The 24,954-nt window shown below is 36.9% G+C and overlaps 1 protein-coding gene across 2 annotated transcripts in view; it reads right to left on the bottom strand.

Annotated features, from left to right (window-relative positions):
* Positions 1-7,048: 7,048 nt before the first annotated feature.
* SLC6A2 (solute carrier family 6 member 2) overlaps positions 7,049-24,954 on the bottom strand; it is a 56,352-nt gene continuing 38,446 nt past the window's right edge. The window contains exons 9-14 of one of the 2 annotated variants that reach the window (XM_056500812.1): positions 23,788-23,916; positions 21,123-21,222; positions 18,994-19,094; positions 16,827-16,994; positions 15,049-15,120; positions 7,049-13,473 (exon numbers count right to left, since the gene is read on the bottom strand). In XM_056500812.1, the coding sequence (XP_056356787.1) occupies positions 13,450-13,473; positions 15,049-15,120; positions 16,827-16,994; positions 18,994-19,094; positions 21,123-21,222; positions 23,788-23,916 (594 nt within the window). In that variant the 3' untranslated portion in view covers positions 7,049-13,449. The remainder of the gene's footprint in view (positions 13,474-15,048; positions 15,121-16,826; positions 16,995-18,993; positions 19,095-21,122; positions 21,223-23,787; positions 23,917-24,954) is intronic. The other variant, XM_056500813.1, reaches the window with a different exon arrangement.

The following is a 24,954-nucleotide window of genomic DNA, read 5'->3' on the forward strand; positions in this document are numbered from 1 at the left end:
CTAAGAGGAATGTATCACTCTACACACTTGGATCACAATAGAGGTAGAATTGGGATAAAGTGTCTTCTGAGAGCTGGAGATAGCTGGAGCAGCAGCTGAGAGTTATTTACAAAGTTATTTTTATGGAAGTCCTCTCATAAAGACATTTCCTGTAAATCAGCACATTGCATTGCTTGACATCAGCCTACTCTTGTTTCTTTCTGGGAATCTTGTATGCATATCTATAAGCTCTTTTAATAATTATATACAGGAAAAACACAGCAGGAACTTTAGCACCAGGTATTACTTTTCTTGCTTGAATATTTCTGAACTGCCTTAAATTTGGTGTGTTATTTAATGTTCAATATCCATAAATCAAGGAAAGGACTTGCACAAGGATCAAAATAGTGTGATTAATTCTACTTTTTCCTGCTGGAAGATGTTTGACATGTTTTTATATATCTTGAAAACATTCAAACAAGAGCAGATGGAAGTTTTTGAGAATGGTAGCTTTTAGATCAGGAACCAGACAGATTAATGTTTTGTGAATTAGATTAGAGTCCAAATTGTCTGAATGAGTTTGTTACCAGACATCTAACCAAAGTGTGCTTTTTCCTCCTGAATTGGATTAAACTGTCATAGTCACAGCAATTATGCTGTGTTTTATGGGAAGTTTACTGACTTTCATTATTGAAATAAATTTTAAGGAATTTTGTAAGTTTGACCTTTTGTCACATCAGATAGCAGCAGGTGTTAGGAAGGAAATCAGCTGGCTAACAAACTGTTGAAAAGCCAGATTTGCTCAAGTATATGGTGATCACTTTTGAGAATGGATTATACTAAAACTCCAGAAGACCTTTGAAACCTCTTGAATAATTCAAAGGGATATTTTTCTAATTTTTAGTGTTTAGTTCACATCAGATTTTTTAAATTTTTTATTTTTTGTATTGGAAATGAAGTCTTGGAAATTAAGTTTTGGGTAGTATTTGTTACCACCCTGATGCATTTGTTCTTGCCAGGTAATAATGGTTTATTCTGCTTGCATGCAAAAAATTAAATATCAGAAATAAAAGAAATAATATCCCATAAATAAAGGAAGAAAATCCCTGGGAATGTCTGACAATCTCTGTGACATTCTTATCTAGGATTTTGTCTCAAAATGGAAGCATAGCAGGTCGAGATTTAAATGAGGATTATGCAAACCTATGTTTTAAATACAGAGTTGTATCAAGCCCAATACAATTAGCAGAAAAATCGATGAAGGGAATAACCTTCTACTGATGTTGTGCATGGAACAGTGTTTTGTATGTGCAATCTAATAAACACCCTCATCATAATTTTGTATTTGGCCCAGAAAGGGGAATATAGCATCAGCTAAAGGAACTCAGAATCCAGTCAAAATTGTCTAACTTTCTCTATCATATTCTCAAACATATTAGCAAATAGCTGAGCAAAAGTTAGCAATTCAGTAGACATAAAAGGATTGTTTTTTCTGAAATTGTAGCAAAGTCTTACGAAGGATAAAGCAATAAATTATATCTCCCCTTTTCTGTAAAAATAAATTTTCTGAAACAAAATATTAGAAGAGTTAGCTTGTGTTTTTTGATAGAAGTTCTAACTACTTGCCTAAAAATGCAGTCTGTTTTACAAAATATTTATCTCATAAGCTTTCTGTTAGGTTGAGATCCTCACTTGGTCAATTCTAATATTAATCTTGTGGATACTGAGGTTCCTAACAAAATAGTAAAAAAAAGTCTATTCTGGTGTAGCACATATAGGGAGGGGTGAAGATATTCCTGGAAACCAGGCTGATGCTGCTGATAGATGCTAATGATGGTAAATGAAGAACCACAGTGATCACTTGTTTGTCACAGACTAGAGCATAATTCAGGGGAGAATGAACTATGTCTCTTGAACAGAGGAAACTGAAATGTCTCAGAATTCTTTAGGTCAGGTCCTGCATAGTACCTAAAAAGGTCTTTCAAGGGCTATTTCTTAGATCAAAAGACTTACAAGAGGTGGTGAGGTGTCTTGTCTTTGAAGTTTTGTCATACAAGGGACTCCTGTGTCTGACTCAAGCCCCCTAAAAACCCCCAAATAAAAGAACAAGCCACAGCATGAGGCCTGAACTGAACTTTCCTGACCTGAACTTGCCTGCTGCCTCCATTTGTGCTGTGAGGAATGTCAGAGCTGATGGATCTCCAAGTGGGCTCTGCATGGAAAGGGTGAATGGGAGCAAAAGGATAATTTTTCTTTTTCTTCTTTTTAGTTGTTTAATTGTATCTTAGCTTTGTATACCGTGACTTTTGTGTGCTGCCTCTTTCCTGATGACAACAGCCTCAAGTACTTAAAGGGTAATGTCATTTTGGCTTCAGAAAGCATTGAAAAGTCAATGGAAAATGTGAACTACTGAACTGGCATATTACAAGGATAAAAACATCAAATCAGATGAGTAGAAACAGGTCCTTTTGTTCTTGAATAACAAAGAGTATTCTATATGCCTAGGAGGGAGATTAATATTTCAGGTTTAATTTTTAAATACAACAGATTTAAAAACAAAGAACAAATTAGTTTGGGGGTTTCAGGGTCAGTTCAGTAGGTAAATGCAACATGCTTAAGAAATAGCAAAAGAGCAAAATAGTAATTTAAAAATAGATTTTGAAATTCCTAGGCTGCCTAAGTAGTTCAAACCAGAGCAAGGCTGATACAGGTTTCTGTCCTTTCTAGGTGGTTGCACTGGCACTCAATCAGCTCCCGAGCTTTTCTTGTCATTGTTTTGGACAAGACAACTATAAATTGAAATCCAGCTTGTTCTTCTCCAAAAATGGGAAATCAAAATTCTTACAAAGTTAATTCTCAGCCTTATTTGCTATCCCAATAGGAGCAGGGCCATTGAAGCCCACCAAAACAAAAAGCAAAATGTAGTATTTGCAAAATAAATAATTTTAAATCAGCTCTTTCCAATATTAAAATTTCCTAGTCTTCAGCTACAGACACTTATCTATATATTCTTGGATTATAGAATGTGTTATGGAAAACTTAGTGCTCCATTCTGTTCTTTTAAAAGGATTGTGGGTTTTCTGTTTCTTGGCCAACTCCTGTATTTCTATTACTTGGCCTGCACCAAATGAGCAGCAGATGGTTTCAGTGCCACAGCTGACTTGAATTGTTTTGGGTGAAAGAGGACCTGGAGAGCCATGCACAGGTTGCACAGGAGGCACACCTGAGGCAAGGCAGAAACCTGGAAAGGGGAGCAGTGCAGCCTGGGGACAGCTTTGGTGCCACCTGGCAGAGCAGGTGCCAGCCCGTGTGTGCCATGGCCCTGCTGCATCCATGCTGGGTGTTCCTTTGGAGGGCTCTGCTTTCACTTTGGGAAGCTCCTGGTGATCTCTGCTTCCCCCCACACAGCCCTACAATGCCTTTGTCCCCTTCAGATTTGTCATTACTGATGGTCAAAGCCATGTGATGGTAGAATTCAAAATTGGCTGTAAAGTCCAGTCTATACACTCTTTACAAACAGAGTTAATTCACTCTGAAGTTTGGAAGCAGAAGCTTAAGGGAAGCTGTCAGTGACCTCAGCAGAACATGGAAGACTGAATGTTGTTCAGCTCAGGAGTTCTAATGGAGACAGTCAGTGGCAGAAAAACAAATCAGTTCTAGGAACTAAAACCAGGACAAGATCCATTATCTGACAGTCAGTGTCTGTTTCACCTCAGGCTCAAAATTCTGGTCTGTGGTTCCTTTAATGTGTGTTCTGGAAAGAAGTCAGGAAATAGTTTAGATAAATGTGCATTTGGTTGCAAGCAAATCACCCGTATTTACCTTAAAGTGTGACTTGGATAAACTTCCCTTCTTGGGGAGGGAGGAATTAGCCTTGGCTGTCTTAGGAGGTGACTGAGGGAACCTCCCCAGTGTCTGTCAGGGTCTGCAGGAGCTGTCAGAGATGCAGCAGCCTCTGCTCTGGGGCCAAGCAAGAGGACAGGAAGAAATGGGCAGAAATGAGGGACAGGAAATTCCACCTGGACAGGGCTGGACGAGCCCCGTGGTCCCTTTCCACCAGAGCCATTCTGAGCCAGCAGAACATTTCCCCTCTATCCATTTTTTTCACTTTTACACATTAAAGAAATGGGTTAAAGCATGGGATATCGATTATGATACTTTCAATTTTGCAACTGAATAGCTGTAACTGTGATAATTTCTGGTCATACTCAATGTCAAAATACCAAATTTTTTGAAAGATTTGCTTCCACAAGCACCACTGAATGAAGCATCAAGCATCTCCTCTTTGAAACGTGGTAGAACATTTTCTCTGCCAGAAATTACAACTTTTATTTTTTTTTTCTGCCTGCACGTGCTTTAGTTTTGCTGTAGTTGTTTGTGAAGGTTTTGTTAGAAGGTAATGAGTGAAACCACTTGACAATTTTGTTCTCTTTTTTTGAGCTGTCATGCTCACATTAGTTAATATTGTTACAAAGCTCTGCTTGCAGAAATTCATCTAAAAACAATAATGTTCATGTTGATATTTGTGGGAAGCAAGTGCTTTTTTTTTATAAAACTGAATGCACAATTCTGAACATTAATCTCATGTATTTATCAGAAATCATACTGTGTATCAATTAGTTAAAACAACTTGAACTTCAAGTGTTTCCCAAGCCTGTGTTTGGAAAATTTGTGATCAGGGATTTAGGAGAACAGTATTGACCAACAGTATTCCCTGCTTGATTGTTTTCTGGCTTTGGCAGAGAGAAAGGAAATTAAAAAATGGATTTTCATTTTAAAATGTTTCAGTGGTATGTAAGTATCTTAAATTATGTTGTTTTTTTCTGAATCTCTGAGACTAAAAGTAATAAACCCCTGACACCAGTGCCTTCTGAAAATGTATGCAGTGTCATATATTTTGGTTAAAGTCGATTTCTGTCTGTGTAAATTGACAGCTAAATCTTTGCTGAAAGAGGAATCAATGTTTTGATCATGCATTTTTGCTTGAAATGACAGTAAATTTCACAATTTAATTTTAACATGACCCTGCAAAAAAATAATTAATGGGTGGCTGAACTTTGAGTCTGCTTGTGTGCATAAAGAGGAATTAGGACCAGTAGATGCTGAACTTTCCAGTTTGGTTCAATGTGGATTTAGGTAATGTGGAACAGGTTTCATTAAAATGTGTAAATGTTTCCACACACACTTTGCAGACATCTAGGAAGAAAATTGACTTATCTTAGTTCTTTTTTTTGCAAACCACAGGAAGGGGAGAAGCTTTAAAGAGTTTTAATAATTGTAGGAGTGAAAGGTTCTAATATCTGGCTTGTGTAATGCCATTGCTCTGGTCTGTCCCAGATGCTTCAAAACTTCAGGAAGATTAGCAGTATTGTCACTGTTTTTACAGCTGAGGCAGGGGAGGGTTTTCTGTTCTCTAGGAACTGCTCTTGATTTATTGCTGGAATTACACATTGGTGGATTATGCAAGTAGGCATTTCTGGATCTCTTTCAACTCTAGAAGCTCACTCTTAGTTTTAAAAACTGGTTTCTTGTGGAACTCTTAAAAAAGTCCTTGCTACATTAGTTACTACTTTTAAGCACTCTTATCAGTTTTCTCTTCATTCTCTTTCCTTGTACAAGAATGTAACATTTCAGCTTTTTGGCAGCATTGTTGATTTGTCTTATAATGAAAAAAGAACCAGATGTTTTCTGACTTTTCCAAGCCTTCAATTTTCTTTTCAAAGATAATTTTTGTTGTACTTCAGCATTTGAAATTATCTTAGGATGTAAATATCAGCTTAGCTAAGAAAGCAAATTGAAATTTCATGTTTACTTGTACGAATCTGAGATGCTGAAGAATCAGGGATGCTGACAGAGTTGTTGGATCTACTGGTAGCATCCAGTATCTCATCTGCCTCATCTGCCTCTTCTGCTTTGCTACTTAAAATCCTGTTTTTTGAGTAAATCTGGGAGATACCAGAAGAGGTAACATGGGTATCCAAAAACAGATGGAAAACTTGGTTTCAATAATGCTTCCAGGAGAATAGAATTATTCCATTATTTTAAGGAATCCCTGTCTAGTTTTACTTCCATATTAATCTGTTAATGGTGAGTATGAAAGACTTGCCAATTGACTGAAGCTTGGTTAAAGCAGTTTGGGGGAATGAAGAGTAGTGGTAAAATGACAATTATGTAATCAGGCTGTTGTTGAACAGTAGAATAAATTCTGTTTCACAGAAATTTGAAGTATCTCAAAATTTTTCGATTTTCCATTGTTGTAATACTAATTTGTGGGTTTGAATGTTTGACATGATTAAAAACTACCATACTAAATTTTTGTTATTCAGTCTTTCGGATGTATTAAAATAAGTTAAACTATGCATTTCTTACTTGAAGGCAGCAGAGAAATATAAACAATTGAAGGCTGTATCTTAATAATATTGAGATGTGCTTAGAGAAAAAAGCACCAAGAAAGGTCGTTAGGTTCTGAATGTTCCAAGTATAACATTTGTATGAAGACAAGTGAGAAAGTCTAACAAAATGTACCTTTGAAAATAGTGCTTTTCATTACTGATGTGGAAATATAAGAAAATGGTTTTAGTTACAGAAAAAAAAAAGTTAAATAAAATCACTGTTACCTATTCTTCATTTATGTTGGATTAATAGTCTCCTTTTCCTGGCTGATCTGTAAATTAAGAATAGTGTGCTTATGGCTATTATTACTTATGGCCAAATTGACAAGGCAAAAGGAATTTCTTGTGAAAAGGAGACCCATGTAGCCTTAGGGAATTAGAGTATCTGTTCTATGCATCTTGATTCTTGTTCCTAGAAGATCTTGATTATTTCCTTTCACTGAGTGGTTGTGAAAGCTTTGTTGCATTTCTGAAATTATTTTGCTGAAAGGAGTTCAAATATAGAAATAAATCTGCCTTCTGCATCCACTGGACACCAAAAGGATGTGAACAATCTCCTGAAGGCTGAGTGCTGTGTAGGTTTCCAGCATTTGGGATTTTGTTTTAATTCTCTGCCAAGCCAAGGATCAGCTGCCCTGCAAAGCTTTAGCTGGAATAGTATTGACAAAACCCAAAAATTTCATTTCAGCTTTTAATTGACAGAAGTAAATTCTTGTTACATAATCCTTTTCTTTATACTCTTTTTATGTGCATATTTGTCAGGTTTTATTTAAATAATTTTATACACAATATTGGGATAATCTGTTACATTAATGCACAGCTTAAAACAGTTCTTATTTACACTGATCACAGAAAGACAGAGGTATGAGGACAAATACTTTACATTCACCATCTGTATCAGCATTTTAAGTATAGTTAACCAGCACACATCACACACATCCATATCCATATTTATAAGAAATGTAAGTTGTTTCTAATTATACACATGGGCATGTAGGTGTCTCCCTTTGAAAAACCAAAAATTAATGAAAAGAATTTGAAATGCCATTTCCCCCAGATAACCAAAGACTTTAAAATAAAAAAGGCAAAATTGACCTGCAGATTGCACACTTAATGGAATCAGGCATGGAAACATGTGGCTGTGTTTGGACACTTTTGGTCACTGGGGCACTTTGGAGAGTACTTTTACTAGTGGCAAGTTTTGAGCTCCTATGAAGACTTATTCCTGAAAACTACAATGTGTTCTCTTGCTTTGGAAGTAGATTTACTGGACACTAACACATTTGGTTTAATGTTAAGTCATCTAAAAACACAAAATTGCAGCCAAAGATACTCTGGATTTTTTGGTCTTTTTTTTAGAATATAAACTAAAAACACATGATTTCATTCTATGAGATTAAGGCAGCAATGGAGAATATTGTGCTACAATGTGCATTAGCTGTAGGTAATGTTCTATTCTCCTGTATCACATTTTTACCTTTATAATCAAAGGCCAACATATTATTGAACTAGACTGGCTGACTACAAAACCTTATAATGGAGAGATAGGTCTTGTGTGATAACCTTGTTACATCAAAGTTGAATTTCTCGCCTTACAATATACATATATTCTATGAAAATTAAAAAAACTGGTAAAAATATTAAAATATTTGCTATACAGAGGTACCCTTATCTAAGTTAAATTCTAGTCACCGCTATAAAAAGGCATTAAAAATTAAGTAAAACACTGGTGTAAACCAAGTAAATGCTCACTGTAAAGCTTTTATTTGTAAGGCAAATCTTCATCAGACCTATTAGGATTTATTTTCAAAATGTACTGTTTGGAGGTTCTCTCTTTGTAACTGATATTGCCCATAGCAAAGGAGAGCTAAGTCTTGCAGAAAGGTTCACAGAGAGTGCAAGGTAAATTACCAATGCAGGTCACCTGCAGCTTGGTGCCTCTTGGCAGTGACCAAGAAACAGCATGACACCTTCAAGAGAAAGCCAGCTTAAGGCTTAGTAATTCTCTTAATTCATTGAATTTATTCTGTTTCCTTATAATGAAATTAGGCAACTCATGTTTAGCACAGCAGCTACAGAAACACCTTAAGAAAGGAGGAAAGCAAAGCACAAGGGTGACTCAATCTTGCTGTCAGTGCTTGGGCAGGAAAGGCCCCTGTTCCCATGGAATTAATGCAGACATGGTCAATGGACACGAGGGCTGCACTGCTGGACTGAGACTTAAACCTCTCCATTTACCGCCTGCTCCTCCCAGCCACTCAGATCTAGAGACCTCCATGTCCTTCTAAGAGCACCATTTCACTGAGCACAATCATATCTGTGTCATTTATATTCTGTGTCATTTATATTCTTCTGGTGCCTTCAGTTCATCAGCCTCTTCTGCTCCTCAGTCACAAAGTGACTGCAATCTGTCTAAGCACATTCTGGTTTTTAATGGTGAAGGAAAACCAGTCAAAAGCTGTTCTTAAAAGTGACTGTATTACCCTGTTATGTTCTTTTACTGATGGAATGGTTTTATTGCCTATTTAGCTCTCTGATGAATTTAGATGCATCTAAATTTGGTCTAAATTTGACCAGTACCTCTGTACAAATTAATCACTTTCCACTGGCTAGCTAGGAAAGCCCACAGTCACCAACAGGAGCATGGACATGAGTCAGAGGAAGTCTCCCAAGTTGTTCAGGGTCTAATCTGAAACATCATGTTAGCCTTTACATTATGAAAATTGGGCTCTTACATGAGGTGGTCTCTGGGCCACAATTATTCCTAGTATTGAGAAAATAAAGTGTGTTAGAACAAAAAGGTCCTAGTGTACTGCTCCAAGAGGCTCAGAGTTCACACAATTTCTGCAGGTAGGGCTATGTATTGTCATTTGTTGAACTGTGATAACTTTCTAATGTCTGAGTCCTTCAGGCTCATTTTAAAATGTTTTAACATGGCACTGCAAACAAAATATTTTTAAGTCTCACCTCTCTTGAAATTGTTGAGCTACAGTTTTAATTTCATTCTTAAGAGAGAAATTCTTAAACATTTGCCAATTCCTCATGAAATTTAGGGAAGCAGTCCAGGATATGAATGAAAGCTATCTACTCCATAAAAGCAAATATCTGCTAATTAATGCTGTATGAATTGGAAGAACTGCAAAAGAGACATTAACAGCAAAAGAACTTTGATGTGGCCTCCTACAACCCAACAGTATAAAATAAACTTAATTCATGTCAAAACAATAGCATAAGAAGTAAATGTATATACAAAAATTTTGGGCTTGACCCTTTTAAATAATAACACCTAAATGGTATTTTGCTGAGAAGAAATGACCAAGTACAGGAAATTTCCTCTGGGAAAAGTACATACAAGACACATTGCACGTTCAGTTAGGGAACATGCACAGTAGTAACAGCCAAGTAATTCTCCTACATTCTAAATTTAAAGTATCATGTTTGATCCTGGATATCCTGCAGAATCCCTAAGTATGGTAAGATGTCTTTCAAGTGTTGCCAGAGTGTATGTCTCAGGACATGACTGAGCACAAGAAGGACTGATAAAAAAGATGTGGGTCAAACAGGGGCTCAATAACAAATAGCACTAGTGCTTTTTGGACTATCGCCTTGAAAGGCCCACTGTTTCTTCCAGAAATCTAAATCTGAGGAGTTCTAGTAATGTAGCTGTAGAGTAGTTCCAAGGATGTGAGAATTATCTAGCTGAATGATAGCAGGGAGGGGTTCAAAGAAAGAATGGAGAATCTTTCCTTGGTGCTAACTAACTTTCTGTGGATTGATGCAACATCATGGATCACAGGCTGCTCTTTTTCACTGGTCAAAGAAAGGTCAGAAGAGAGATACTGACACATGTCAGCTGCTTCCTTTATCAGATTTAGAAAAGCTTATGAGGAAATATTTTCTAGAACTGTCAATTCAACTGTTAATTGCTTCACTGAACTCTTCCCATGGGCTTGTTACCCAAAAACCCAACATAATTAGCAAGCAGATGATTCTGCAGCTTGTGCCAAAAAATTTCTTCTTTAAAAAGTGGGCTGCCTACTCAGTCAGCATATACATGAGGAATACCTGGGAGAGTGGCATTCCCCAGAGAGGGTCTGTTCTTGAAATAGGTGCAGCTGAGGGGAAGGGTGAGCTGCTGGGCTGAAAAGTCAAGATGGATTTAGGGGAAGACTTGGAGTTTAGTGACATGGATGATAAAGACCTGATTGGAGGCTTTGGTCTTTTGTTTTACACTACAAGTGTTTTAAATGAAGGGAGATGAGTGTCTTTGTGGCATTTGATATTTTTGTATTGAAAATGTATTTGGGAACCCAAAGCAGGTATGTGAGGGGAGGTGGGTGCCCATGCTATGGCTTCTTATTGGACTGTCTGTACCATATCACTGAGTGGAGGAAATGAACATAACCTGGTCTTCACAGAAGTGTTTCTCATTTGTATAGATGTTAGTTTGTCTAATGGCATCTTTCATCATCCAAGAGGCATGAGGTAGTTCATCATCTTATTCTGTGGAGAATTGAAGACATTTATCTCTTGTCATATTTATGGGGAGACTTTCTTTGGGCAACATCTTGAATATAAAGTCTACCTATGCAGCCATGCACTGTGTATTGTCTTTTTCATTCAGGCTAATTCTGGTACTAAGATTCCTACTTTCTTTGATAAAACTTTTGTCTTCTGTATAGACTGCAAGTCCTTTACCTAGAAAACCTCAGAACAAGGTGGCAATAGTGCAATGTAGTCCTGAGCTATAAATTCTACACTAAACCCAAGAAGTTATACAGTAACAGAAACAATAATAATGCAGTAGGTAATTGCCTTGGGAGTTGGTATTAAAAATGCAATCAAAGCTGAACACACAGGGTAAAGCTGATTTCACTCCCATGTAGGGTGTCTTTGCTGCTATGTCAGAGCAGAGTGGTCAGGAAATGTAACTTTTTTTTCCTGTGTGGGCTGTGCTGTGGGGATGGTGCTGTGTCACAAGTGAGTGTTGGTGGAGGTTTTAGCATTTCCAATCATGAGCCAACCAAACAATGTGTAAAGTGACAACCTATTAAAGCTCCACGTTAAACAGCCCCTAGAACTTTCAAAACTTGGTAATTACATCTATGCTAAGAAGCTTTTGAGCCATGCCAAGGCAGTGACTGAAGCAGCTGTATTGTTGAAAAGCAGGCTTTAAAACAATGGAAAGATTCTCATGTAGTCTGGCAACCAATAAAAATGAGATTAACTGGGAAGTTGGTGGGATGACTTTTTTGAAACCTTCAACTTATTTTCACTATTTAGCCTTTTGTGTAATTACAGCATTAGAACTGCAACATTTGGAATTCCTTTATTATTGAAATATATTTAATAACAGGGCTTAAGCAGCTGTTGGCCATCAGCTGGGCCAGAAAATAAGACTTCCTTTATAATTAGAAGAAAGTATTCTTTGGGTTTAAATCCCTGTTTAAATAAAACTACTGTTTGTCACAGAGACTCTTCAAGAGAAGGACAACACTTGATTCATTCTGAAGTGTTGGATATGTTGGAGGAACAGAATGAATAAGGAGAGAAATTTGCCTTTCATTATTTTGAACAGAAATCAATGTTAAATAGAAAAAGCCCAAAAGCACTTGGCACTTTAAAATTTGGCTATTTAAAAAAGAGAACAACTCAACAAAAATTGTTTTATAAATAAAAAGGCCCATCCATTTAAAAGGTCTTTTTTTTTAAAAAAAGAGGAAGCACTACATACATTTAAAAGACAAGCTCAATTGAATGTATAGAGACAAAAAAAAAAAAATCAGAGGTAATGTCTAGAGGTAACTCTGGGTTGGATCCAGCTGAGAAGCTACTGCCTCTGAAAATTGCTGTAGACCTAGTGATAAATAATTACAAGACCTCACTCAAAGCTACTGAATGTAGTGATCACTTGAAAGCTCCTACAGTGACAAGTGACCACAATTAGAACAGCACCCAAATGCAGATTTTGTTCTGTATCTTCTACTTTGCATAATACTACTAGAGAACAGAGATGGAATAGGTTTAGAGAGCTGACTGTGCCTAAAATATATCTTAAATTATTCAGCAAAATCTTACTACATTTTTGTAGGTGATATCCTGGTTAAATTATAATAATAATATGTTCACAGCAGGGGAATAAAGCCAGTTTGGGTTTTTGTGCCACTTGGTAATTATATAATTCCAAAAATTATCTCTTATATATTTTACATTTTTGCTTTGGAACAAAATACAAGAAAAAGATGAGAGTCTGTCTGTTTGGATGTAACTTTCATGTTTAGCTAGAAAAGTCTGCAGAGTGTGGATCATATGATAAACCATTTCAATTTTTGATATAAGGGAATTTCTCTTTCATGAAGTACACTGTGGTATTAAGCTGTGTTCTGCACTAGTAACTGCAACAGGAATTCTCTTCCTGTTGCTCTTCAGCTTCAGTGTAATGGAGCTGGTTAGAAAATGGACATGCACAGCAAAGACAATGTTCTTCACCAAGAGAAGGAACTAATAAAAACCACTGAAAATGAAGTACTGAGTCTTCATTTCAGAAGGATGCAACTCACATCCTAAAGGACAGTATGGCAAGAAAGCTAATGAATGATGAGTAGTAAAATTGTTCTTTTGTCATAACTGAGGTGTACTCTTTCCTTAGATCTAAGAGTGCTCAGGTGGTATTGGTTTAAAATAGGTTGTGGCATGAATATCTGAAGAAGTTATTACTGTCAGAAAAGTTTAATTCACTTCTTCACAATAGAAAAGCACTTAACTTATGCTGATTGCTCTTTTCCTCTGCTCCCCCTTCCTCCACTTCTGCCTATAGCAAAACTCACAAGTTTTGGTCATGTAGGGATCTCATGGCACCAAAGGATGCAAGAAAAATTAAATGGAGTCTTTAAAGATCATTTGAAGCCAAGTAATAGAAGGGAGGCATTGACAACAGAGAGCAGATGTCTTCCCTCAAAGAGTCAGTGGATAAGCTCTGGGCCAGCCTGGTCCAAGCATAAGTGAGGGAGCTTTGAACTTGACTTTGCTGTATTCTCAGTTTAGCTGAACGTGGGCTTTTTCCTTCGTCTGTTGGTTGTCATATTGTTAGCCAGTGCTGGAGCTGTAAGGAAACAGAAGTGGTTGTTAAATTACACCATTGATTCAAATGATGATGCTGGCAGATCTAGACAAATCTAGAGTTACAAAGGAGTTTCAAAATAATGGATAGATTATCCACTCTGTAACTAAATTTCTGTTTAGTCCAGTTTGCAGTGAGAAATGCACTGAATGTAAAGACTACTTAGTCAGATCTCAATTCAGTTTTAAAATTCAGAACTGCCAGACATATATGGGAATAAAATATTTGTGTTTGTTTGGTTACAGTAGGCAGTGTTTTGTTTACAATCTTAAAACATTGTGAACAAAACACTAAATATGCTTTAGCACTAACAAAGCCATTCCTAGCTGTTCATTGAAGATCTCAGCAAATTAAAATGCTCTCGTGTTTGGCATGGTTTAACTTTAGTAGTTTACTTCTGAGGACAGCGTTTTCTAATTTAAGGGAAATTAATTTGCTACCTTTTTGTCATAGATTTGTGTTCAGAAGACTAGCACTGTGGAATGGCTGTGTTGATGTTCACACAGGAACACCTGCCCCTGGAAACACTGAGTTACAGCAGGAGCAGTAAATCATCTGACAACTGAGGGCAGGAACAGAAGAAAGAGGAGGCAGGAAGAGGTGCTGTGCTATTTCATATTCTTGGCCACATCAAATAAATTGTGGTCATGAAACAGGAAGCCTATTTGTGCTTTCATTCTGCATCCCATAAATCTACACAGATTATGTCCTTTAAAAGCCAAAATTTACTTCAAACAATATCTTTCAGAATAAGCAAAAGCCAGATTTATTTTTTCAACATACAAACCACCACTATAAAATCTGGGTCACGTTTTGTGGAGGTGTGCATAATTCTAGTTGCTTTCAACTTTGAAGACAGAAAGTGGTCCAGAATGAATGCTGATAAGTGTAACAAGCTTCACATTTGCATCCTTTTTATCTTCTACATAAAGGAGTTTATTTCAATAAGCTCATTTTATTTGCTAAAAGGAAAGCAGTATTTGGAAACCTATAGCATATTTTTCATGGCTTATGAAGTCTCCAGCAGTGTTTTCAATCAACTCCAGTCCTGTGGGGAAAGCCAATTCCACGTAACCTGGTCCATCATTTCATGACATTATAGGTAAGCTCTGACTCTGGATATTTTTTGCTGTTTACCATGTATTGTGAGGCATAATTACAGTTTTGGAGACAGGACTTCAGGTTGCTGTGCAGTAACTCGGTGAGAGGCCATGACCTCTTCAAGTTCACATGATAGTTTGGAAATACCTTTGTTTCTTGGTGACATCTCACTGTATTCAAACACAACCTAAAATACCAGATTCAGGTGATCTGTAAAACTGAGAAAATTGAGAATATCAATTCTGCCTCTCCTCAGTCACAGAAGGAAGGTCCCAAAAGCCTTCCAAAATGGTTGATGCATGTGGTACTGAGCCTCCTGCATCTTGTCATGCTGGCAGAAATAAAGAACTACAGACCTGCAAAGGCATTCACCATGGTTGGTGCAAACCTGTAGCTGTTGCCAAAGACAGGAAAGGGCTGTTGTCAGGAGAAGAAGCATGTGAAAGGTGTACAAACCTTAAACTGCCTGACATTTCCTTGGGCCACGAGTTGGTGCTCATTTTCAGGTGTGATGCAGTAAGCTAGTCTCTAAACCAGACAGGAAGAAGAGGAAAAAGTCAGCCATATGAAGTAATCCCCAATCTATAGTGGGGAAGTAGCATGAACTTTATTTAAAATTGTGACTTTAATATCACTGCATCATGTGCCTTTACTCAGTCACTGAGAGAATAAGCCTATTATAAGCCCTTTAATATAAGAAGCAACAGTAGAAAGTTTATGCAAATACTAAGTCCAAATATTTAGCAAGTGCATATAGAAAAGAACATCAGGAACAATTTGATATCACAGGCCTCAGATCCCCTAAATTCTTGCTTTTCTCTTAGTGCTGTAAGAGGGTTGGCCAACCCCAGAGTGGGAGAGGGAGGGGGGACTGGTATGTCCCAGCTCATCTGCTCTGTCTACTCTGTGCTGTGCCCTTTGAGATCACATTTGGTTTATTAGGAATTTTTATTAGGAATTTTATTTAGGAATTAGAGTTTTGATTATTAGGAATTTTCAACCAGCTTAAGGAGTTTCCATTAGATTAGGTTCCTACCCTTTCCCATTCTTTTAAAAGCCTCAATTTAGGGCACCATATCTTGAGCTAGTTACTTGGATGTCATGTATTAGCCTTTTGCCATGATGCTCATGGGAAAACAGGGGAGCAGTAACAGCCAACCCAGACCTTGCTAACAACACAGATGAATGAGAGGATGTGGTTTTGGTCAAAGGCTTCTGCACGCCCATATCAGTAAACCTGAGCAATAGGGCAAAAGTCTGATGGGCCAGTACAAATTATTCTTTGAGACTTAAATGCTCCTAGAAAAATGGGTTTGTAACCCTCCCAAGATGGAACAAAATAAAAGGCTTACAGAATTTCTGAAAATGAGATGGAGAAATTGTGCACAACATTGAGATGTGGGAGCTGATGGAACAGGGCAGCTGAGGAGGTCCAGCTTTGGGGCACCTTTCTGAGGTTAACATTACATGAGATCACTGTAATGTTTCAGAAACAAGACCTTTGCTCCTTTGGGTTTGCTGGGTCAGTGTGAGGGGCATGTGACCTATTTACATAAAGGTTGAGATCCTATTTTCTGCTTAGTTCTGTGTGTGGTGTTGCTTCAATGATTTGCCTAAGAGCATCAAAATCTTTCTAGACCATTGTGTAGGTGTAGCTGCAGGAAGGGAGAGCAGTAGAACTAGGTGTAAGTCAGTGGATCTAAGTAAGGTTATAAAATTAGAATGTGATGGGAAAAAAATAATGGTGAGGAGGCTTCTGAGCACCATTAGAGGTTTTAAGACTAGAGATAATAGTGAGGGTATATAGACAGTGAAGGTAAAGTTAATATGATGGTAAAAATGGTATGGTTAGTGAATCTTAATCATGTGCCATTTTGAACTGATAAAGAAAAGAACAGTTTGAAGACCATACCTCATGGCTGAATATGAAGGTACCATAATTTGTACATTCTTTTTTAATTACAAAAACCTAATCTCATCAATTAGATCAATTACATGCATAAAAATAATTTTTCACAATGATTATGGTGCTGTCTGAAAGCTAACTTCTGTCTAGAAACTCAAACAGAATGCAGTAATCCTACCTCAAACCACTGATCCACCTGACAGATGGATTCAAAAGGTCACTCATAAGTAATAAGTTTTGGGGGAAAAATAAACTGCCAACTTAGACCCAGCCATTTCATTTCACTTCACAGCAACATTTCATGACATTTGATTAGTGTTCCACTTACTTCTTTAAAGGTCCCACGCACATTCATAAATTTATAGATGATGTAGGCAGGCACCAGGATCATGGAGGATAATGCTATTCCCCAGCCAATGCGGTTTGCCCACAGAGGGAAGGTGTAGTCATCATAGGTCAGAGGCTTGAAATTTATTATGCTGACTATCACAACAAACTAGAGAAGAAAGTAGAAAATGAACCACGGTTTTAAGATGAAGAACCTTACTGGAACTGATTCCAGGTGTTCTGTTAGCCAGCCACCCTAAAGTCTATTTGAAGGCAGCTTTAGGATTTACCTGCAGCCTGTTTATTTTGTGCCTCTTTCTGCTTAAGCAGTTGAAGTTCTTGATGTGTTTACTAGTATTAACAGTTCATTCTGTGGACACAGATTACTTGAAATTTTGGTGGGAAGATCAGGTAATTGCCCACTACTGCCTTATTTAAACTAGTGTTTCAGATGTTGAAAAAGGATTCTTGTAGTCAAGAAAAAACTCTGCAGGATCTATTGTTCTTATTTTCTTTGTTTTCCAGGATTATTAGACTTCCTTTAGAAGATTTGTACACATTTTTCAATGAGAGGCATAATGCAAACTCCAGCATGATACATGTACTGAGGAAAGGTAGAGCAGCCTTATGGCCTGGAAAACAAAGTTGTTTTTTCCTTCCCTGTCCAGTGCTAGGTGCAAGAAGGAAAGAGTGTGGTACCACCCTGCTTCTGTCCTATTAAATCCCTATGGGTTGTATAACATGCAAATATCCTTGATTTGGTTCTTTGGGGCTATATGTTCTGCTCCATATTTCAATTTCCAGTTAAAATATTTTGAGCCTAGGATTTCAAAGACTGCACCAGGACAGTGTGGGTTAAAGGAAGATGACAGTGTGGAATCTGGTTGGAAAAATACTAATTCCATTTTGTGATTTTTTCTTGGGATTATGTACATAGCTGCAGACAATATGGAGAAAGAGCTTCAAGAACTTCCAGATGGAAAAAAAGAAGTGTGTGTTCTGATGAGTGAGAGATGCATTATCTACAGGTTTATTCTGACCCTTACATTTTCAGGCTTTTCTAGGAAGGTATTGAGGCTCTTTCACTGGGACATCTTAAACTACCTGAAGGTTAAACTGACAGGCTCTCCACCTTTAGCTAGATTGGCACAGTGCTCATGACAAAATGTAAATTTTCAACTGTCTCCTTGTGTGCAAACTTAAGGATGCTTGCTCCAGCATTTTCACATTCTGCTTGAGTCAGCCTACTGGAAGTGCTGCAGGATATAGCTCCATACAAGTTCCATTGTACAACTGTGTTTAAAAAGATAATTAATGCAGGCTTGGTAGGTGCTTATGGATGAATTGGGGTCATAGCTTTAATATTTTAAAAAATGTGGACCTGTCCTAAAAACCTATCCAGTACATATTTGCAATACCAGTGCTGCTTTAAGGCTGCACAGCTTTAATGCAAGTAATTGTCTCCTAAAATCATAGCAAGGTCAAATTTCTGTATTATTATCCTGACCTTTTGATTTACAAATATGCATTGGAAGAGATTCCAATATAAACTCCAGGTTAGTACTGAATCTAACCTTTACACAAAGCAACCAAATTCACACTTTGGGATTTTTTTTCCCTAATGCAATGATTTCTTGGTTTTTTCCAACAGGCAGCTTGCAAGGTATACTTTATACAATTCTTCAGTGTTTCATACAGCTATTTATAGGTGTAGTTGTATATTAATTTTTCTAAGGTGTTGCCATTCCACAATTTGGGGATCTTGGTATCTTCCAATCAAAAATACATTCTTGCTAACACAATCTCTTATCCCTGGCTGTCTTATTCACCCACGGGAATGGTTTGTTTAATATGCAGAGGTGCTGCAGGGACAGGGAGGACAGTGCCTAAGTGTTCCTAAAAAAAGCTTCCTTCTTAAAATCATGGTAAAATGAAGGAAAAGAAGACCACAACCACCATTAGCTTCTCTTTCACAACTGAAATGTATTATACAAAATATAACCAGTGTATAATTTCAAGGAGAAAAAAGAATTAAATTGGAGTGTCCTCTATTCATCCTAACAATATCTGGCACAGCAGATGGGTATCTTGCTCTTGGTATCTATTGTATATTCTGGGAAGCAATGCACTAGTATTCTTTCCATGATGGAATAATTATCAACACTTACCAATAAAAAAGCAGGACTAACAAATTTCCAGCACAGTCTCCAGTAGAGGCCTGGTTTGAAGCCCATCATTTGTTGGATGTCTTCACTGAATCTGTCCACACCTAGAATGGATGTGAGCACGAGACTGAGATGCTGGCATACCCAAAATATCTTTTCCAGAAACCACTAACAAATTAGAAGACATAAGAAATAACAACATTAATCTATTTGCAGTGTCTAGATGTGTCTTTGACATCATTGTATCTGACTTAAATGCCTGTGAGCACTTAAGGCCTGTTGCAGACAGCAGCATTACCACTGAAAAGAGGCACTTCACACATATCTAGAATTTGAGTTGTAAATAGGATGTAGTTTTTAAGATGGTTATGGATTATTGTAATCTAATTCCTCTATGTTATTATGAGTACACTGCAGGACAGTGTAAACCCTTATTCACACAAACTGCTTGCTGATAATGAGGGAGATTAATATTATTCTTAATTAGTCAAAGGAGAGTTCTTTGTTCCACTTAAAGGCAAATTTACCTTTCAGTGCTTCATTGAACACCACAGAATATTCTTTATACCTATTCCAAATATAATTTCATATTTATGATTTTTCCAGAGAACTCGGGCAATTCTTCTTCTGTTTATTGTAAATATGTACAAAACTACGTCACTTTAGAATGGGATGATTAACACTGGTATAAATGGGGGGAAAAGTATCCTTCTCTGTTTTCTGTAAAAAGAAAACAAGCTCTGACTTTACACCTTAGAGACATTGGCTCTGTGCATTCTGTCATGTCAGGCTGTTTATAATTTATTTTGCTCTATTTGTTCAGGAAGTTTACTTTTAATCAGGAACTCTTTATGTAACCAGCAGAAATGCAGCTTTTTACCATGAATAGAGAGAATGTATAGTTTTCCATAAAGATTACTTCTTTTTATGTGGATCAGTTCAGTACAATTTATTTAATGTAAATAATTGGGACAGCTTGAGTTAGTCCATTGAACATAACAGGATGCAAAATATTTTCAAGGTGTGGACATTTGAGTGTAAATGTCTCAAAAAATTTTCCAGCCTCCAGTATTATGTCCAGGTGAAGAGAAACAGCCAAGAAGGTTCTGCAAATGCTCTTTAAACTTAATCTGATTCTATTTGCAGTGCTTTCTGTGAACTTTAAAGCGACTGAATTTTAACTGCTATGAACACTGACTGAAATTTATCATTGTGTAGAAGGTCAAAGACAAGGTCTAGTTATATCAGAATTTTATTCATATGTTTCCAGACAGATGCACTTGGAGCTCAGACAGTGCTTGGTGCTCAATTTTTGCTATAAATGGGGGATGAGAAGGCCATGCTCTCAGACTGCACTTTTCTACAATGTACTTTTTCAGTACTGCTTGTCTTCAAATAATTGTTCTAATAATCAATCTTTAAGCAAAACACAGCTATAGCTACAGATGATGGTACCCAGGTTTCAAAATTTATTATCAGGAGCAGGTTAAATACCCAAAAATAGAATATTCATCAGAAAGATGATATCAGGGTTGCACATGAGGAAAATTGGTAACAACTTAGCAGTCAAAACTAAGGTACATCTGCACAGTAAAGCAAACAAGCTCTCCCTTCTTTTACATATACAGTTGGCCTTTGCAACAAGAAACTTCATAGTAAATTGTCATAGGTATAATTTGAACTAAATTTCCATGCTTTTAGTCTGTGCCAAAATGTCAATGCTTGCCTTTAGGCTGGCTTAATATTCAGCTAGGTCATTAAGGCAGGAGGGGTCTATCAGAAAAAAAGAGGCAGACAAGATCATGCCAGATTTAATAAGAATAAATAGCACCTGGGGCTGTAATAAGTTCTTTATAAAGCAACAGGTCATGCTGTGTCAGTAGAAACATCTGTCAGCTGCTCAAGAAAAATGAATAGATATTTTCCCAATTATGGAGGGCTGCAGAAAGAAAGGAAAAAAATGATAAAAAATGATAAAAGACAGAGGGTGTAAAGTAAAATTTGACTAACTTTGGCCTGGTTTGTGAACCACATACAAAGCTTAGATACTGTAAAGTGCTGTAAATTCAGTTTTAATAGTAGCAGAAAGTAACTTGCCCTTAAGAGCTGAAGAAGAAAAGGGAAGTGCTTACCATAAAACCAGGAAACTCCAATTGCCTCCATTAGAACAGCAAACAATATTGAAGTCCCAGCTGCAAATGTGTCCAGAAGTGTGAGCACATAAATTCCACCCTGCAACAAGGAGTTAAAAGATGCAAGAAAGTGAAGTTGCAAATAGAATCATTTCAGTAGTTCAGTATCAGCTTAGCAAAAATCTGCTTTACTTGAAGCATTATCTTAACCCAAGTGTTTTAATATAGATCTGATGCTGCAGACACAGGTTCATATTTGCATGCAAAATATCATAATTAGACTTGCAACTCTTCTTTTCACCCATGTTCTCACTTCACTGGGAAACAGAAACCCCAGCTTAGATTAATGACTTCTCTTGGCACTCCTGTTCAGTGGAAGTTTGGGGAAATGATCAGCAGTTTGTAGGGCAGGGTCTGTCTGCATCAGTCAATGAAGAACTTCCTAAATTAATGGCAGGAGTGGAGCACTCCAAGTTTCCATAGGCCAGTATCAGTCAGTTTGTTCCACTTGCTCTGCAGGCCAGTGAATGTGCACTGCACTGGTTTCCCTTTCCCTGACTGCCTGCATCTCTTGCCCCCTGTTCTCCTAAGGCAGAAGATGATGTAAATTCCATCCCCAGCCCAGCAAGGAGCTGCTGTGCCCTGTTCAGTCTCTGGGCTGTGGTATTTGCAAACCTTTGCTCAGTGGAGACAGCAAACCTTGTCTTCCTTCCAACAGCACATTTTGTGTTTTAGTGGCTCATGACTGAGAGCTGGAAATGCATTTACTGAAGTCTTGTTTCACTGATTTTTTTTATTTTTAGCTGCATTTTGACTACTTTTTTCCGTGTTTTACAATGTGGTGTGTATTTGTGTTAATTACTGCTCATTTTACTGAGTTTGGGCTAAAGACAAATGGAAAACCATTAGATCCAGATTTGTTTCAAAATGAACCTGGATAAAGTATGTCAGGAAACTCTTTGTCATAAGTAAACAACTGAAATGTTTGCAGTTGCAGTAGATTTTTGTTCAAATATCTTTTTACAACCAAACTTAATCTGATTATGTCTGCTCAGAAGAGGAGAAACAGAGGAATTATTTTCTGTATTTTTACCACCAGTGGTATAAACAGCACTTATGTTTTTTAAATCTGTAGGTGATTTCAGTCTCTATAGTCAGTTGCCTTTTTTTTTTTTTTTTAAGATGTTTTTTCTGAAACAGCTGTGCATAGTTACAAAAATAGGGAGACCAGTACTTAGGCCTGGTGTAGGTTTTTAATTCTGTGGGGACTGGTCCGGAAATTGAATGAACTTTGGTTGTTCTGTTAGAAAATGTTGCTTATTGAATGACATTTGAGTTTGACCTCTTGTTTTTGCTCTACACCTGCTCCAAACTAATGCCTTTGCAATCAAACTTAGCAAAGTGAATTATGAATATGATTTTGTGAGAAACATGTTTGTTTCAGAAACAGCTACTTTTGAAAATATAGCCTTAAATTGCAGGGGGCAAAATCAAACAATCATTTGATGTTCTCACAAGGGTTTTCCTTCTGATATCAGTTTCTTCTGATATTGTACATCAGGAAGTTTTATTCCAGTTGAAACTTTGAATAAAGAGGAGCATGTTCACTTTTTAGGTAGCAATAGAAATAGTATGGTATAAAAAGGATATGTATTTTAAACGATATATCTATTTTTAGTCTCAAATGTTTCTCAGTTTGAGAAAACTGGAGTGAAAATATTGGGGTATTTTAATGTAAAAAGAACTTAGTTATTTAGAAACTTATACCATTTGAGTAATATTAATAATAGATGTGGAAACCATTTCCAGGGATGGAGAGGTTCAGCATATCTGCTTTCATGGTGGTTTCCTCAAGTTTCAGCTGTTTTCTGACAGTTTTGGCATCTTTGTTAACATCTTCGTTAATCTCTGCTTTTTTTATGGTCAAAAAAGGAAAAAAATCTTTCTCTCCTAGAACACTGTGGTTCTCATTCCTTAATTAGTTGTAAAAACCCAGATGAGGCAAAACAGTCAGTCTGATGGTAGTGATAAATACAGGTTAATAAATGTTCAGGATAAGTTTTCTGTGTACTTTATATGGTGTTAAGAGTAAAAGATGCCAAGATCTAGGTACATGAAAAACATTAGGAAACAAGGTGGGGAGAGTAGATCATTATTCTACACTCCTTCCATAAGAAGTGAATGTCTCTTACTTTCTTCAAGAAGTGAACAGCCAGAAGGTTCTTAGTTCCTCACAGAGGAATAAGCACTCCACACAGTTCCATTTAATGTGACTAAAAAATTCAAAACCAAACCAACCAACAACAACAACAACAACAAAGCAATAACAAACAAACAAACCAAACCAAACCAAACCAAACCAAAACAACCCAAAACCAAAACCCCAAACAAATACAAAAGAAAGCACACAGAACCAAATAAACCCAGCAGTAGCACAGACAGTTCTTTGGAACAAAGTCTTGTGGGCTTGGTTGATAGCAAATGATCTTGTACCAAAACCCAGAGAATCTTCATAAATGTAAGATGAAAAGTGATGTTCTGAATAGAAGTTCTTTAAGAAATTAAATTTATAATAAAATCATCGTCTCAACATATCCATATTTCACCTGACAAGATTAATGGCATTTTTAAGGTAACATTATGATGGAAAATTTGTTGTACTTACATTGGTAATGCAAAAAAGGGCAAGCAGGAAAGTGCCAAAAGAAACACCAAAAGTGAAGAGCTTTCTGTGCTGTTTCAGAAGGTGGAAATCATCTGCCAAGCCAGTGATGACAGCCTCCATCCCACCCATCTGAGGAAGGGAAGGCAAAAACTCTGGTTAAACTGTTGGAAATACAGGCTGAAGAATGCAAAGCAGTTTGTGTCATTAATACCCAGCCACTCAGTGATTTCTGACATTTCAGCTGAAAGTCACTGGTGGTCTGAGGCTTTGTGTTCTTCTGGTAAAGGACTGGGTCAGGAAACTGGACATCAAGAAGGGTGGTTGCTGCCTCCATAGCCATCCCATCTGAGGACTCTTTGCTGACTCAACAGAACAATAAGCAGAGAGTACTTTGGGGAAAAGAATATAAATTTTAATATACTCTGGAGAAAAAACTGCTAGCTTAAGTAACTAAGCTTCTTATGATATTTCTTAAATAAAGACAGGCAGACAAGTGCCTAAAGGAAATACACTGAACAAAGATTCACTTTAGCCATTGATTAATGAAATCCAGTTTGACAAAAATCTTTACAGACTTGGAAGAATTACTACAAAGGAAGCTTGCTGTAATTTATTTTTTTTGTTGACAACATGAAAGAATTTTACTTTGCTTTCTAGAAGTTAATGAGGAACATTAGCTATTGTTTTGAAACACAGGAAAGGTACTTTCCAAATTTTCATTTAAATTGTTGGATTATGTAGGTGGTTATGAATTTTAATTTCCATTAACGAAAACATTCTGCCCCGACTCCAAGAAAAAGCTATGAAAATTAATTTCCATCTTTTATCATAGTATACAAATTTATTTAATATTTTGGAAAGGCTTAATTCTATGCTTTTTGTGATGCTAAAAGACCATGGCAAGACCTGAAGTGCTTGGTTACCAAGTGTTGACATAGCCTTTCCCCTTTCTATAAGCCTTTGATTAAAATATTCCTGGTTGAAATCAGTAACAGAGAATTATCACCATAAAATGTACTGTAGAACCTGAGTTTTCTTTGGGAAATTATGACAAATCTTGAACCAGCAAATCCTCCCCCTTTTAGAAGGAAAGAACTAAACTTGGCCATAGTTTATTAGTTCACTGTATTTTAATTAGCTCCAGAAGAAAGACTTTTCTCCATTTGT

This window comes from Oenanthe melanoleuca, chromosome 11 (genome assembly GCF_029582105.1).
Source record: "Oenanthe melanoleuca isolate GR-GAL-2019-014 chromosome 11, OMel1.0, whole genome shotgun sequence".
Classification (NCBI taxonomy): Eukaryota; Metazoa; Chordata; class Aves; order Passeriformes; family Muscicapidae; genus Oenanthe; species Oenanthe melanoleuca.